At 50.2% G+C, this 15,993-nt stretch overlaps 2 protein-coding genes across 6 annotated transcripts; both read right to left on the reverse strand.

Annotated features, from left to right (window-relative positions):
- Positions 1 to 1,129: 1,129 nt before the first annotated feature.
- On the reverse strand, positions 1,130 to 11,935 carry eftud2 (elongation factor Tu GTP binding domain containing 2). The gene is made up of 28 exons (XM_084677961.1): positions 11,803 to 11,935; positions 11,420 to 11,532; positions 11,140 to 11,302; positions 10,925 to 11,003; positions 10,754 to 10,829; positions 10,590 to 10,655; positions 10,388 to 10,423; positions 10,018 to 10,108; positions 9,846 to 9,928; positions 9,474 to 9,640; positions 9,020 to 9,144; positions 8,811 to 8,874; positions 8,612 to 8,702; positions 8,350 to 8,485; positions 7,885 to 8,012; positions 7,366 to 7,559; positions 6,837 to 6,948; positions 6,604 to 6,744; positions 6,386 to 6,487; positions 6,210 to 6,292; positions 5,341 to 5,427; positions 4,740 to 4,866; positions 4,242 to 4,329; positions 3,855 to 3,973; positions 3,123 to 3,217; positions 2,787 to 2,940; positions 1,706 to 1,813; positions 1,130 to 1,541 (listed from the first exon to the last, which is right to left on the reverse strand). The coding sequence occupies exons 2-28, from the start codon at positions 11,519 to 11,521 to the stop codon at positions 1,446 to 1,448; spliced, it is 2,913 nt and encodes a 970-aa protein (XP_084534087.1). The 5' UTR covers positions 11,522 to 11,532; positions 11,803 to 11,935; the 3' UTR covers positions 1,130 to 1,445.
- An 863-nt stretch (positions 11,936 to 12,798) lies between these two features.
- On the reverse strand, positions 12,799 to 15,765 carry phospho1 (phosphoethanolamine/phosphocholine phosphatase 1). 5 transcript variants are annotated; one of them, XM_084677754.1, is made up of 3 exons: positions 15,570 to 15,765; positions 15,216 to 15,263; positions 12,799 to 14,698 (listed from the first exon to the last, which is right to left on the reverse strand). In XM_084677754.1, the coding sequence occupies exon 3, from the start codon at positions 14,574 to 14,576 to the stop codon at positions 13,761 to 13,763; it is 816 nt and encodes a 271-aa protein (XP_084533880.1). In that variant the 5' UTR covers positions 14,577 to 14,698; positions 15,216 to 15,263; positions 15,570 to 15,765; the 3' UTR covers positions 12,799 to 13,760. The 5 variants fall into 5 exon arrangements, with proteins under 5 accessions (XP_084533880.1, XP_084533884.1, XP_084533883.1 ...); XM_084677758.1 differs by having other exon boundaries at positions 12,799 to 14,533; positions 15,574 to 15,763; XM_084677757.1 differs by having other exon boundaries at positions 12,799 to 14,533; positions 15,212 to 15,263; positions 15,574 to 15,763.
- Positions 15,766 to 15,993: the final 228 nt, after the last annotated feature.

A 15,993-nucleotide genomic window follows, 5' to 3' on the forward strand; every position in this document is an offset into this window, starting at 1 on the left:
TGGAGCCCAATGGACCAGTTGAGTCAGTGCCAGTGATGTGGTTTGCTGGTGTCAGATGGCTGAGCGGTGAGGGAGTCGGGCTAGTAATCAGAAGGTTGCAGGATCGATTCCCCACCATGCCAAAGTTGTTGTGTCCTTGGGCAAGGCACTTCACCCTACTTGCCTTGGGGGAATGTCTCTGTTCTTACTGTAGGTCACTCTGGATAAGAGCGTCTGCTAAATGTGAATGTCAGCATTCACATTTAGCAGAGCACACATCCCAGCAAGGGAGGGGGGGGGATGCAGCCCATCATGTGTCATAGCAGGTGTCATAGCAGGTGTCATGGAAGGAGCTTTTGAGTCAATTTGTGACAATTCAGGGAATAGCTACAATGAAACTTCATTTAAACTGCACTAGTGCATGGGGTTTAGTCTCAGTCTGTTGCATTATGACATACTGTCATGTCTCCCTTATACGTTTAAAAATAAACTCTCCCCAAATCCCACACAACCAAGCACCCTGTCTCCACCTATAAAAATCAGTTTTTCTAGGAAGCCTCAGCATCCAATCAAAATGTCAAGGACACTCCAGCCCATGTTGACCCCTCCCAGGGCCTTGTCATCCCTTCCCCGCCCCGCTGTACCGGCCACTGAAAATGACTGACAGGAGGACAGCGTCGTAGAGTTCAGAGTCTTTCCGAGGGTTACAGCCTGTGTTACCCCCCCCCCCCCCGCCCCCCACACACCAAAGACATCAAACACTGGGTGACTGATACTCGTTGCGTTCCCTTAGCACCCCAGCATGCATCCATCCTCTGCCCCAACACGGGGCACGCTCACAGGCCATGTGACGGGCGCCTTCCCCTGCCGTGCTTGCCTCCCCCTATCCAGCCATCCGTCCATCAGTCTCAGCCCACGCCGCTCGCCAAACTGACACGCCCATCAATCAGGGTGACACAGGCCTCCGACATGGCAGCCCTCGTCACCGCACAGTCCCACTTGTGTCTTATTCCTCCGCCCATGTTAAAATGATCCTGGATCAGGCTGATAGAGGGGGCCCAGAGTGGTATGCACAGAATATGGTTTATTGTCACTCTGACTAAGTGTTAACTTAGTAATTGCTCTCGTGAATCAAAACCTACAGACTCCATTTGGATTGGAACAGGTGGATATATTTATTGAAGAATTTAGCATCACGTCACATTTCATCATCAAACAAACAATCCTACCTGCTGTCCAAGTCATCATATTCTACAAAACATTGAGAATGTACACATGTAAAAGAAGCAGACAACAGAGTGGAGACTGGCTTCACCTCTGGAAAAAAACGTCCTCAGAGGCGACAACGTCCCAGGAGTTTCTGGATCACGAGTGACCTCATCAACCTTGGACCAGGCGGCTCTGCAGCCGCTGGCTGTCGGGCGGGGGGCGGCCAGGCGTGGACGGTGACCGATCCTCGGCCTCTCTCACATGGGGTAGTTGAGCACCACGTCCTGTTTGGCCAGCTCCAACAACATGGGATCGTCGAAGAACTTGCTGATACTCACGTCCTCACTCAGTCCCTGCAGGGGCCACGAAAACCAGGGGTTACCACGGATTACCACGGGTTATCACAGGTAACCATGGGTTATCACGGGTTATCAGGCAAGCAGGTCAACAGAGGTACATCAGCTAGAGTACAAAACACGAGCCCTTGAGGGGACCCGTCTCAGGGCACCAGGCTCACCTTGCGTCTGCGGGTCTTGATCATGAACTCCCTGGCCAGGTGGGGGGCGGGCTGGGGCTCCAGGGGCCGGATCACGATGCTCTTGTCCAGGGGGTCGCCCGGCACGATCTGGGGGACAGCAGGGAGGCACAGGCGTTAGGACACACGGTGACAACAGGCCCGCGGCGGGGGGTCAGGCATCGTCACGCGCGGACGCGCCCTGACGACACGAGACGGAACGTGTCAAATCAACCAGATGTAGCCGAGGAGCGCTGCCCATCGAGGCGTTGCTGCCCTCAACCCTTTCACCTTCCTGGATGTCTGCTTCTCTCCCCCCGCCCATTCTGTCACCACTTCACATGGAACTCCTGAGTCAGGGCACGTGCCCATCAGGAGGGGAAAACCAGCATGCCAGCGTGTTTTCTTTACACAGCAGAAAGGTTGGCACAATGTTTGGAGTCGAGCAGACACTTCAAATGATGACCAAAGACCCGTCACCTCTCAGCTCTTATCTAAATCAGGCGTACAGTGTGCAATACACGCGTTGGGTTCGGGGGCGGATGTACAGTGCTGGGTTTCTCTGCTCGTGAATCCAGACAGGTCGGGATCTGCTGTGACCTTTCGGAAAGGCCAGACCTTGAGCCCTGACCGCTGCACAGCGTGAGAGAGCCGCAGCCAAACCCTCCGGCCTCAGGGGAGCCGTCCAACGGGACGGAGATCGATAGTCTCTCCAGCCCAATCAACAGGGCTGTAAACACTCCCACACACTTTAGCAGCGGCCAGTTTACAAGGCAGCACTAGCAGTGTGTGATCACGCTACTGAGAAGGGGGGGGAGGGAGACAGCCTCTCCTCTCAGGGGGGGGGGGGAGGTTCTGGTGGGAGGTAATTCCTCCTGACACAGTCCTAAAGTGGGAGAGACAGATCCACGCAGGCACGTCAAACACACAGGGGAGAGGAGGCGACGGGCCCGCTGAGCACGGGAGACTCGCTGACTCGACAGCCAGGCGCTCAGCCTCACAGCCAACCAGGGTGGACGTGGCAGGCGCTCAGCCTCACAGCCAACCAGGGTCACCGGAGACAATCTGGAGCATGCAAGCTTACCTGCCAGTGGTGGAAGACGGAGAGAGAGAAGGCCTGTCCCTGGGTGTGCGTGCGCAGGTCTGTCTCAAAGCCGAAGGAGTCGATGGCAGGGATGAAGGCCTTGATGGTGTAGAGGGGGGAGCCTGGGATGGGGGCGTCCTGGGTGACGTGACCTCTGTTCACCAGCACACACACACACACACATCACGTCAGCAGAGAGCAACACAACAGCCTTCTCATCTTAACAAGTGAGAAGCAGGAGAGGTGCATCAGATGAGAGGCTGGAGATTTCTGGAATGTGGGCCTAGTCCGGTCTACTGGACGTCAGGTCAGGTCAGGTGGGGGGGAGAGACTCACCTCCGTCGAGCCAGGACGGTGTAGACCGCAGACACACAGTCAGCCGGAGCCTGGACCTCCACAAAGTAATACGGCTCCATCAACCTGGGGGTGGCCTGGGGAGAGGTGGGGACGACCATTAGAACCAGGTGGAGTAGAGGGGGGGGGGCAGACCATTAGAACCAGGTGGAGGAGAGGGGGGGGGCAGACCACTAGAACCAGGTGGAGTAGAGGGGGGGGGCAGACCATTAGAACCAGGTGGAGGAGAGGTGGGGACGACCATTAGAACCAGGTGGAGTAGAGGGGGGAGAGGGGGGGGCAGACCATTAGAACCAGGTGGAGGAGAGGGGGGGGCAGACCATTAGAACCAGGTGGAGGAGAGGGGGGGCAGACCATTAGAACCAGGTGGAGGAGAGGGGGGGGCAGACCATTAGAACCAGGTGGAGTAGAGGGGGGGGGCAGACCATTAGAACCAGGTGGAGGAGAGGGGGGGGGGGTCATTGAAGGTGCAGAAAAAAAGAGCGGAACATGGAACCCCCGTGGTCAGCAGATTACAATACAGGGTAGAACGACGTGTGGCAGAGAGATGTGGTCAAAGAAAAGGGTTCACGGGGGGAGTCAATTAAAGCGGAGCGTGTCAGCAGAATCCACCATTGTAATCAAGCTAATGGAACATTACGGAAAGCGACCATGGAAAAGGGAGTAAAGAGTTTGAGTTGTTGTAGAAGCCGTGCAGTGGGGAGGTGCTCTCACCATGAGGAAGGCAGAGTAGACCACTCTCCTGGCCGTGGGGATGACCTGCCCCCCGCCCCGGTGCAGAGGCTCCTGGGCGATGACCGCATCCAGGATCTTGAACTTTACATTTCTGATGGCTGGGGACCACAGAGACCTTGTTTAACCAACGTGCGTGTGTCTGTATATGTGTGCGAGCAACAGAGAGACAGAGACAGAGAGAGAAAAGGAGAGAGGGTGGGAGAGAGAGAGACAGGGAGAGGGTGGGAGAGAGAGAGACAGGGAGAGGGTGGGAGAGACAGAGACAGACAGAGCGAGCGAGAGACAGAGACAGCGAGAGCGAGCGCGAGCGAGAGCGAGCGCGAGAGCGAGCGCGAGAGCGAGAGAGAAAGAGAGAGAGAGACTTACGCTCATCACAGAGAGGTCCCTCCCTGGTGCCCCACTGGAAGCCCTGGACTATACTGTCTTTGACCGAGCCCAGGAGAGCTTTGTCCACCTACACACACACACACACACACATACATACACACACACGCACACAGTGAATGGGCATTCCTCCACTATCTGCAGTACACAGCTGAACACACACTCTCATAAAGGAGCTAGTGTCACATATACATGGAAACCCCCTTTGTTTGTGTTGGCATCAAGGCTTGCCGTGGCCCTGACGGCAGTGCCCTGTGGAACACCCTCTGCCCCCAGGGTTCCTGCTCTCTCATGGGTCTCTCTGGGGGGCGGAGCCAGCCAGGGTCCACAGCCTCATCCATCAATACTCTTCACACCTCTTCCACCGAGCACTTGTGTGACATCATTCAGACACGCAACGTTTGTATTTGTGTCACAACTTTGGCCCGAGAAACACACGCACCAGGATGTCCATGTGTTGGCCCCTGGCCTTCAGCTCACCTCAGAGGGCAGGGTGTCGTCCACCAGGATGTTGGGCCCCGTGGTGTCGGGTCCGAAAGCCCAAATGGACCTGGCAGCCAGCAAATCCCAGTCATACTTGGTCTGGAAAAACTCTCCCAACTTCTTCCTGATGTGTCGGGGGAGAAGAGTGAGCAGGGGCCAGGGGCAGAGGGGGCAAGGGGGGGGAGGGGAAGCAGGGCAGAGTTGTGTTAATGTTCCAGTCAAGTATGTCAGTGTTTTGGCACCACTGCACATATTGGCTGATACGTTCAGGTCCAGATGGGGTCACAGATGACTAACAGTCCCGAAAGAACATGCACACAGTCCAACACAGACACACACACACACGCAGTCTGGCACTGACACACACAGTCCAACACACACACACACACAGTCCAACACACACACACACAGTCCAACACACACAAGGACAAAGTTCCAATCCAAATGGGCAACGGCACAAGATTTGACACATTTAAAGTGATATACAAAGAGGAAAATGGGACAAAACAGGTGTTGAGATAACGGGGGCATGAGTGGAACATTCCAGAGTTGAGATGGTTCCTGTATGTGTGTTGGCACGAGCTAGGTGAAGTCGTACCTGTTCCACGTGATCTGCACCACCTCGTTCTCTATGTCCTCTGCCAGGCCCTTCTCCAGAGGCTCTGCAATCATTGTGATCTTATTCCTGTCAATCAAACCACACAGCTGTCAATCACACGTCCGGGGTAAGCCAGAGGGCCGGCACGACCCACAGAGGCCTGTCTAGACACACCGATATAACATCTCACCACACGGCACGACCCACAGAGGCCTGTCTAGACACACCGATATAACATCTCACCACACGGCACGACCCACAGAGGCCTGTCTAGACACACCGATATAACATCTCACCACACTGCACGACCCACAGAGGCCTGTCTAGACACACCGATATAACATCTCACCACACGGCACGACCCACAGAGGCCTGTCTAGACACACCGATATAACATCTCACCACACGGCACGACCCACAGAGGCCTGTCTAGACACACCGATATAACATCTCACCACACGGCACGACCCACAGAGGCCTGTCTAGACACACCGATATAACATCTCACCACACGGCACGACCCACAGAGGCCTGTCTAGACACACCGATATAACATCTCACCACACGGCACGACCCAGAGGCCTGTCTAGACACACCGATATAACATCTCACCACACGGCACGACCCACAGAGGCCGGTCTAGACACACCGATATAACATCTCGCCACACGGCACGACCCACAGAGGCCGGTCTAGACACACCGATATAACATCTCACCACACGGCACGACCCACAGAGGCCGGTCTAGACACACCGATATAACATCTCACCACACGGCACGACCCAGAGGCCTGTCTAGACACACCGATATAACATCTCGCCACACGGCACGAGGCCGCACTCATGAGAGAAAAGCGATGGCGCTTACTTCTTGTTTGGCGTTTCAGCAAAGCACTTGAGCGACGACGTCTCCACGACCGTTTCACAGAAGGTCACCACGGGGTCGGCCACCTGGGTGGGAAAAAAGGTTCAAAGACAACGGTTGGAGGACGTCTAGACAGCACGGTGCTCCGCGGGGATGGCGTGGGAAAGGGGGGGGCTGACCTTGATGTCGATCTCAGAGTACATCTTGCGCAGGTCGTGCATCACACAGTCAAGGTAGAGCTCGCCGGTGCCCAGGATGACGTGTTCTCCTGATTCCTCCACCTGGACAACACACACACATTCATGAGCAAGCCAGACAACACGTTGTCAATCCATAACCTCTGAATGTCTGGTTTCTCTGCAGGGAGAGGGGAGGGCGAGGGGAGTGGGGAGGATACCTTGGTGGTGAGTGATGGGTAGCTCTTGTTGACCTTCCTCAATCCATCCAACATCTTGGGCAGCTCAGACGGGTTGACGGGCTCCACAGCGATCTTGATGACGGACGCTGTGTTGAACTTGAGAGGCCTGAAGATTTGGGCCTGGGAATTGGAGAACACAACGTTAACCCTCCACTCGTGAATAGACGTGGGCTGGGTCTAACAGAAGCACGGCGACACACGGCTCCTCTCACCTCCTCATTCCCTCTGGGCTCGGTGATGGTGGCCGTCTTGACGATGGGCTGGTCACAGCCCTCTATGAGGACCCAGTTACCAGCAGGCACCCGGTTCACCTCAATCTGGTACCTGGGCTCAGGACAAGGAGGATTTACCTACAGTAGCCTTACAAGTACACGTATGTACGGTTATGTATAATATCATCGTATGAACAGACAGCATGCTGAGACAGAGAGAGGGAGAGCGATAGAGAGACAGAAAGAGACGGAGACAGACAGACAGTGAGACAGACAGTGAGACAGACAGTGAGACAGACAGTGAGACAGACAGACAGAGAGAGCAACAGACAGAGACAGACAGACAGTGAGACAGACAGTGAGACAGACAGACAGAGAGAGCAACAGACAGAGACAGACAGACAGACAGACAGTGAGACACAGAGAGTGAGAGAGCAACAGACAGACAGTGAGACAGAGAGAGAGAGAGACAGACAGACAGAGAGACAGAGACAGACAGTGAGACAGACAGAGGTTGTGAGCTCCATACCGGGCTACATTGATCCAGAGGCGTCCCACGGTGCAGACCTGGGAGTCCTCCTCGTCCTCCAGGGTGTAGTTCTCCCCCAGCACCTTGACAGGCTGGCCCGCTTGGATGGTGCCGCTCAGCACCCGGCCAAACGCGTGGAACTGCACCCCGTCCTCGGTGCTGTACATCTTAGTGGTGTGGCACATCAGAGGGCCCTGGGGCACAGACATGGAGGGGGGCCACAACATGAAGAACAATTAAAAAACTAAAAAATTTGCTGGACCAGGGTCTGTCCTCCTCACATCAGGCCCACAAGCCAGGGTCTGTCCTCCTCACATCAGGCCCACAAGCCAGGGTCTGTCCTCCTCACATCAGGCCCACAAGCCAGGGTCTGTCCTCCTCACATCAGGCCCACAAGCCAGGGTCTGTCCTCCTCACATCAGGCCCACAAGCCAGGGTCTGTCCTCCTCACATCAGGCCCACAAGCCAGGGTCTGTCCTACTCACATCAGGCCCACAAGCCAGGGTCTGTCCTACTCACATCAGGGTCACAGTCCGCCATGGCCTCCCCCAGGTCCGAGTCCAGCCCTCCTGTATAGCTGTGCTCGATCTTGGCCTTGGCGCCCTCTTTTGGAGAAGGAATGTGTTGCACGCACATGTCCACCAAGCCTGGAGGGAAAATGTATGCACGGCTCTCGATTAATTAGTCACATTTACCAGTCACGTTTAGCAGACGCATGACTTTTTCCCTGAGTGTGTCATTATGAACATCTAATCATGACAGGGTGGCACATGACCCTGGGTTCTCCCAGTAATAAATAGCTCAATCGCTAAGAATTACAGTCAGTGCACACAACGTAAAAGCGGCCATATCTGAATTCCAATATCCCTTTCGACACACTGAGTAAACAGCGTACATGGAACCCCCGACGGATGAAGCAGCAATCAGAAGGGATTTATTGAGCCGCCTGCGCAAAGAGGGAAAAGAGTGGGTTGGCGGGCGTACCGGTGAACTCTCCAAAGAAGCGGTTACAGACCAGCCTCAGCAGGGGCCTGATGTTGAGCTTCAGCTCCTCCTTGGTCAGGTGGATCCCCAGCTCATCCAGCACGCGGGGCAGAGACGTGTCCACGTCTCCCACCACCTGGCAACAAATAGCACATTTCATACAAGAATTACAGCTCAAGGTGCTTTATATAAAAATGTATCACATCAATGATAAAAGTAATAAAACCCTTCTGAACGATGCGAGTGCCCGAGCGTCTCTTACCTGAGAGAGGATCTTGTAAAGAGGCTCCAGGACAAACTCTACAAAGCTGCGTTGGGAGTTACTGGTGGGGGCCTTCTTGGTGAACTTGCGCCTGAAGGAGTGACAGGAAGACACGGGGGGAAAGCGAAAGTTAGTCAGCGTCCTCCTGGGTTGGAATCGCGTAGACAGACCTCCATGTTCCAAGGAGAGCTCCGCTTACGTTTTAGGGTTGAAATAAATGTCTCCCCACAGCCTCTTGGCAAATTCAGTATAGTTGATGTCCCCTGCAAAGAGAACAGAGAAGACTTTGTTTCTGAGGTGTTTCTGAGGTGTTACTGAGGTGCTTCTGAGGTTCCTGAAATAGGAGCTACTCTCCAGAGTGTGATGGGGGGGGGGGGGGTGGGTGTGGGGAGAGGTGTAACATCTCACCATAGGTGTCAGAGTAGATCTTAGCGAAAGAGCCTAGGGTGAAACAGATACTGTACATGGAGCTGGCGAAACACACGTTCCCCAGGAGAGGAGACACCACCAGGTTCTCATCCGTAGAGTAGGTACTGCAGACAGAAAGAAATCACATCCAGTTACATATACTTACATTACATTTATCAGACACTCATATCCAGAGGATCTTACATTAAGTACAGAGACATTCCCCCGAGGCAAGTAGGGTGAAGTGCCTTGCCCAAGGACACAACGTCATTTTGCACGGCCGAGAATCGAACCGACAACCTTCTGATTGGTAGCACGATTCCCTAACGGCTCAGCCATCTGACCCCCAAGCACTTCCATTTTGCACAAGGTTAGAGAAGGCTCTGACAGCGCCATACACCTCATGAGGTGCACGTCCCCAGCTCGGCCTTCCAGGCGGGCCTGTGATCGGTACCTGAGCATGCCATTGACCTCGTCCACGATGTGCCGGAGCTTGTAGTAGGCGTCTGTGGGGGGCAGCTTCAGCTCCACGATGAGACGGTCCACCTTGTTGATGCAGATGGTGACGGCCAGACGCTCCTGGACGGCATGCTTGATCAGCCGTTCCGTGTTCAGCATCACCTTCACGCGGACAGAGAAGCCGGGGTTAGGGGAGGATCAGAGTGCAGAGACGGAAGAGGGGGTGGAGAGAAGCTGGGGTTAGGGGAGAATCAGAGTGCAGAGACGGAAGAGGGGGTGGAGAGAAGCTGGGGTTAGGGGAGAATCAGAGTGCAGAGACGGAAGAGGGGGTGGAGAGCAGCCGGGGGCGAGGTGGGAAACAACTTACTCCTTCCGCCGCGTCGATGAACAGAACGATGCCGTCCGAGATTCTGATGCCGGACGTGACCTCGTCTGAGAAGTTGACGTGACCTGCGGGGAAGACGCCCAGGATGACGGGGTTAAAATGTTCACGCCCCCAAGAAGACGAGGGTGTGCGTAAAACACAGTGCAGGACATACCTGGGGTGTCCATGATGTTGAAAAGGTAGGATTTGCCTCTCGAGTCAGGAAGCACCATGGTGACAGGGGTACTTTTGATACCAACACCTCTCTGGAAAGGACAAAATCATGAGTCCCCTGGTACCATACCACCATATTCCTATCATACTCTTTCATTAATATGTAGCAATTACATTACATTAAGTCGTTTAGCAGACGCTCTTATCCAGAGCGACTTCCAGTAAGTACAGGGGCAAGTAGGGTGAAGTGCCTTGCCCAAGGACACAACATAATTTTGCATGGCGGGAAATCGATCCGGCAACCTTCTGATTACTAGCCCGACTCCCTCACCGTTCAGCCATCTGACACCCTTTACACACAAAGCTCTTACCTCCTGCTCCGTAAAGAGGATGTCTGTGTAGCGGAGCTGCAACAGAAAACAACACGTTGTCAAAGGCCTTTGAACATCAGGATGTGACAGGACTTGATGTTACAGAGAGGGGACATTCCCTTCACAAGACACACAGGTGGGAGAAATGAGAACGACTGGGACAGAAAAAGAGAGATCACTCCAGACACTGTAGGGTACTCACATCCACGTCATCTCTCTTCCTGATCTCTGGGTGTGTCTGTTCAATCAGACAGTCCACGAAACATGTCTGCAATAAACACATGTTTTATTTCGATCGGATAAAGACGAGAGAGATCGATCATCAGCCAGCTATCAGGACCTCCCAGAGCCAAGAGGCGGTTTTACCTTGCCATGATGCAGATGGCCACAGAGAGTGACGTTCCGGATCAGCTCTGGACTGTCCATGAGATCAGCTAGGAACCTGCAAACAGGTTCAGGGTAACACTGTTCAACAGTGTTTCAAAAAGGTATTAACAAAAGCAAGCAATGTTTATTTTTATTTTCACGATTACTCACTCCATGTCGTAAACTGTGACAGGCAGCTCCTGCTCCGTTAGAGTGAACTGCTTATTCTTCACTGGCTTGATGATGGGCTCTGATTGGAGCAGAAACAGTCAGTTTAACAACATAATAATAAGTACAAATACCTCTCGGTTAGTGTTAGATTATCAGAGTACGTTTCCACATCCTGTCTGAAGTGTTTCCAGATCTACATGGTGTAATTCTCGGACCTGTGAGGGGCTGTGTATCTTCCTCTTGGACGATAGTTTCCACCTCCGGCCCATACACTTCCTCCGCAGTAGGATAATACTTCTTATCCTCATGTAGGACCACCTCCATCCCTGGCACATCTTCATCTGCATCGGCAGCCTCATCGTCGTCTTCCTCTTCAGCCTTCACACGTAGAAAGCGAGACAAATTAACGATCGTGCCGATATAGCACAGAACTAAGGATCAGGGATTCAGTGGCCGAACTCTGTTTAACTGATGTCTGTAAAGTCACCCCCATACCTCATCTACATCTCGCGCGTCTGCCTCCAGATCGTCATCTTCATCAGAATCCAATTCAGGACCAATGTAGTTTCCAAACTCGTCGTAAAGGTCAGTTTCCATTGTGTAATGTGCTAGATGTGGAGACAAAAAAAACACTGAACTCACAAACTCCAGGGAACGTACCAAACGTATTTAGATTACACAGTAACTAACATTTCAAACTGTTGTTTGTTCTAGCTGGTGCTTAGCTTGCGCGGTAAGCTTTGAATGAATAGCACCACAGCCTGCTAGCTAGCTAGCTAGCTACGTATGAGCTGCGTTAATTGACGTAATTGCATTAAATAAAAGTTGGGAAAACAAGTTGTCTATTATCTGGCATAAAGCAACACATATACACTTACCAAAGCGTGCACCAGCAGTGGGTTTGTGAATATTATTTGACGAATAGCACTATTCTTCAGTTTACACAACGATCGTACTAAACTTGTTTCCAAATCGAGCCATGCACATGAGGACCTTTCCGCACAAACGCACGACGATCGCATTTAGTGAACTTTACAATGCCTGATCAGAATAAATATAGAAAACAACCCTACGTAAAAAAATACATACCAACACAACATACTACAGGCAGTATATTTATTTTAATTTACATACAGTCAGAGTTACATAGAACAGATTTATGTGACAACAATAATACATGGTTACGGTGGAACAATATTCAGGCAAATCTTTCGATGTGTCATTTACAGCGCATGCTCCTGACAGAAGGGAGATTGAGCATAGACATGTATATATGTCTATGAGATGGAGCGCCAGCAAGTCGATAGCAACTAGTTTTGTACAAGAACTGGAGCGTTAATAAATAAATGAAACAAATCACATGAAAGCAGCCATGCTGTGATCTGTAACTAATGACCCATGAATCACAGTATATTACATGCTGTGTATTAATTATAAATCATAAGAAGGGAAGGAATGGCATTAGACCTGTGCCTTAAAGCAAGAAACATGTACAACGTAAAGCCACAATGTATGTACTGTGTTTATATACCCAACATTTTGTATGACTTTACTACGATTACACTTTTTGATTCGTGAAGTTACTAAAGAGAGCAGGCTATACTCTCTTAGCTTATTAACTAATATTGGAGTGGACAGAACTGCAGCTTTTAGCGATAATTCGTTGCTTGGCAGTGGTAGCCTACTATATGAATAGTAGACTACATTCAATTAAGAAATACGATTATATATCAAATACGATTATGTGTGCAACTGTTAACTGTTTAATTCATAGCTTATTCGCTGCCCATTTTGTAAAAAAATAATAATCAGAAAATAGATCACGCGTGTCCATCACTATAGTTTACAGACGAATGAAACAGTCTTAGACAACATTTTCAATGAATGGCTTTATATTCCTGCTGGTGGTTAAGTACAGTACATTGGACGCACAGATACAAACATACAAATAATTATTTCACATGCTAATACTTATAATGTACCCAATTATAACACACAGTACATTAGTTATACAGTTTTCTAGCCTATATAAATCTAGGTCTAATATTATTGATTTGGGTTTTATGTTTCACCTACCACTACTCAATACTGTTTCACTTCCAAAAAGCATGGGCAGCTTATACAATTGCCAGTAGATGGCAGCATTGCAACTTAATTCCAGTACTGGTATTCCACTTTCCAACACAATTGAACAAGCATCAGTTTTTCTTATTAATAACTTAAATGGCTTATAATAAAATTTTCCTCGCTAGATAGAGTCATTATCAAATAATAACGCAATTAGTAACAGGGATGGTTGCCCCACTGACCCAGAGTGGCAGTTAATCACAACGGCAATAAGGCTTGGTATAAAAGTAACAATGGAACACAGATAAATGGTGGCACATATTGGTTCTTAATTTACCATTTACACACACCTAGGGTAAACAGCTTGGTCAATAATTTATCTTTAGTAATATTTCCCCTTTTAATCAGTGTTAGTCAGATTTATTAGTCTACTATCTTGTCGATCAACTACTGAAATGGTCTCCTTAATCATTGACAGAGTTGATGTTTTTATTAGGCTTCTGTCTTTGATTGACCTTTAGACCTAACCATAACGAGGTGGTCTGAGCCTCTTGCTTACTGTCCCAGCCGTGAGAAGAACCTCTTTTTTTGCAGTCTGATTGTGTGAGCCATTAAATGTTTTGTGTGTGTTTCATTTATTGTATGTGTGTATATTAACACTATATCATCTTTTAAATATGTATATATCCGTGAATGAATGTGTCTTCAGAGTAGTTTGTGTGTGTGTGTGTGTGTGTGTGTGTTTGTATGAAGGATTCATATATCAGATTTATTTTTCCTCTGCCAGCTTTCTAAGTCGCAGAATCACATCCTCCCCACTGACCCATGGCACAGTGACCGCCTTGAACTCCCCTGGCCTTGCCTCATGCATTTCTGTGATAAGCCGGTGCATGGGATAATCCCGCCGAGGGAATGCCACATCCTGAGGGCTCAGGGTCAGACATGGGCAGAAGTCGTTGGCACCGTCACCCACGTAAAAGACCCTCTGGAACGCCTTCCCCCGTTCCTGCGTTCTGCGTGCGACATAGTCCTTCACTATCACCTGCTTACACATGTTCTCAGGGCAACGCTGGCAACCGTGGGAGTGGAAGGGGCGCAGCATGAGACGTCCGTCTTGGTTGAAGGTGGCGGGGTTGGTGAAAATCCTGCCGAAAAGTTGGCGGGCTCCCACGCGACGGAGCCAGGATTCGATGAAGAACGTGTTGGCGTCAGACACCAGCACCATCTCAAAGTCTTGCCGGGTGCGCAGGAACTTGAAGAGGGTCAGCATGCCGGGTGAGGCAGGGATCTTTTCGATGACGGCACGGATGGCACTCTCTGTGACCCCGGACTCGGCCATGTAAGCCAGCACACGCTGCATGTACTCATTGTAGTGGCCTGGCCGGTAGGTGTCCTTCAGCCAGCCTGGCAGATACTGCCCTGGGGCTGCCTGCACCACCACGTCATCACTGCTCTCATCCACGATGGTCTCGTCAAAGTCGAAAAAGATGAGAAAGCGCTTGTCGCTTGAGGTTGAGTTTCCGGCCATGTTTGCTGATTGTCCTGGGGAAGGGGTTAAACAGCAGTTGAACACAGAATCCCGCATGACTGGTTATTCAGCAATAACTGCTGTGAGTGGCAGTAGAATACTTCTTTCTGTCCAACTCGTCTTCACTTTGTCTTGACGTGAAACACACTAATGCAGGGTTGTTAACCAAGGTGGGCTTTCTGGGAAATTATGAGTGAATAGAGGGAAGTGAAGAAAAACAAGAATAGAATCAAAAGTGGAGAAAAAATAGGAAAAAAAAGAAAGACTCCCTTTTAGATCATTTATATTTTCAGAGGGCCTTGAATTTGAAATTACACTGGGTTTACTATAGGACAGAATAAGGTAGACATTTAACAGAAGTAGCCTACTTTCTACCCAAGGTAGTGTTGAGATTGAGGGAGTAAGCTCCCTGTTCATGAGATGATTGTGATTAATCATTATGATAAAGAGCAGTGGACTGAAATATGTCACAACATGTAATGTTTTTGTTGTTCAGCTATTCAAAACGAATCACATCCATGCAACGTCGATCATTCTGTAAAGGATAGACGATACAAATTTGAATCCGTTGCAGAATCCTTTGATTTCCAAATGAAAACTGTGGTGAACGTAATCTGTTGCATTTGAATAAACAGAAACTAACGAGGGCGGCTGGGACAGTTTGTTCTTATTTTTCTTCCGAAAATACTTACCGACCTTCAATTTTTAGGCGATGTCAAGCTGGTCTCTTGCAGGCAATGCAATCTGTAAAGATGAGAAGCGCATTTTCCAATACTGTATCGGTAACAAAATCCTTCACGTTCATTCAGTAACCTACGTCTAACTTTGACTACTTGTAATACTTTCGTGCTCATATGTGACGTGCTGCATATTTTAAAGTAGCCTACATAATAAATCGAGTTTTTACTAGTGTATTATTTCATACTGTATACATATTTTCGAGGTCAATTCAATAACGCACAACTCTAATACATCACTATGGCAACATCTCCATGTTCAAGGTTAATTAGGCTATTAATCATCTGCCGTGCAGAGCAAAAATATAATCACCAACGGTATGTCTTGCAGTTCGGTGCAACACCAGGACACTTCACACACGACAGGTCCAGACTTCTATTCATAAACGGCTGACCTCTCAATCCAGATATTGTCCTGCGCAGCTCTCCATACATGCCCTCTTTCTTCAAGAAACTGCGCGCTCCCCGCTCACTTTATGGGCTGCCAAAACCCTTGAGCCAACCCGCAACACAGTGACGTAACACCGCTGAGCCGCCTTCTCTCGAATGCCAGGAATGAGTGACCCTCTGTGTCCAATACGAATAGAAAACATTGAGTACTGATTTGTTGACCACAGTTAATTTTCTCCTAAATGTATAACAAACTAGTTTAATCTCGCTTTCATACAGACTACACTATGTAACGAAACAGACACCACGTTTATGCTTAGAATGAAGCATATTCATACAAAAACACG

This window comes from Hypomesus nipponensis, chromosome 17 (assembly GCF_054491055.1).
Source record: "Hypomesus nipponensis isolate SF chromosome 17, ASM5449105v1, whole genome shotgun sequence".
Classification (NCBI taxonomy): Eukaryota; Metazoa; Chordata; class Actinopteri; order Osmeriformes; family Osmeridae; genus Hypomesus; species Hypomesus nipponensis.

Excerpts from the sequence above, each read along its gene's own strand:
- eftud2 (XM_084677961.1), bottom strand. The coding sequence starts at position 11,521 with ATGGAAACTGACCTTTACGACGAGTTTGGAAACTACATTGGTCCTGAA. Across the intron at positions 10,656-10,753 it reads GCCATCTGCATCATGGCAAG|ACATGTTTCGTGGACTGTCT; the intron begins GTAAAACCGCCT and ends TGTTTATTGCAG. Across the intron at positions 5,428-6,209 it reads GCTGAAACGCCAAACAAGAA|GAATAAGATCACAATGATTG; the intron begins GTAAGCGCCATC and ends TTTGATTGACAG.
- phospho1 (XM_084677754.1), bottom strand. The coding sequence starts at position 14,576 with ATGCGGGATTCTGTGTTCAACTGCTGTTTAACCCCTTCCCCAGGACAA.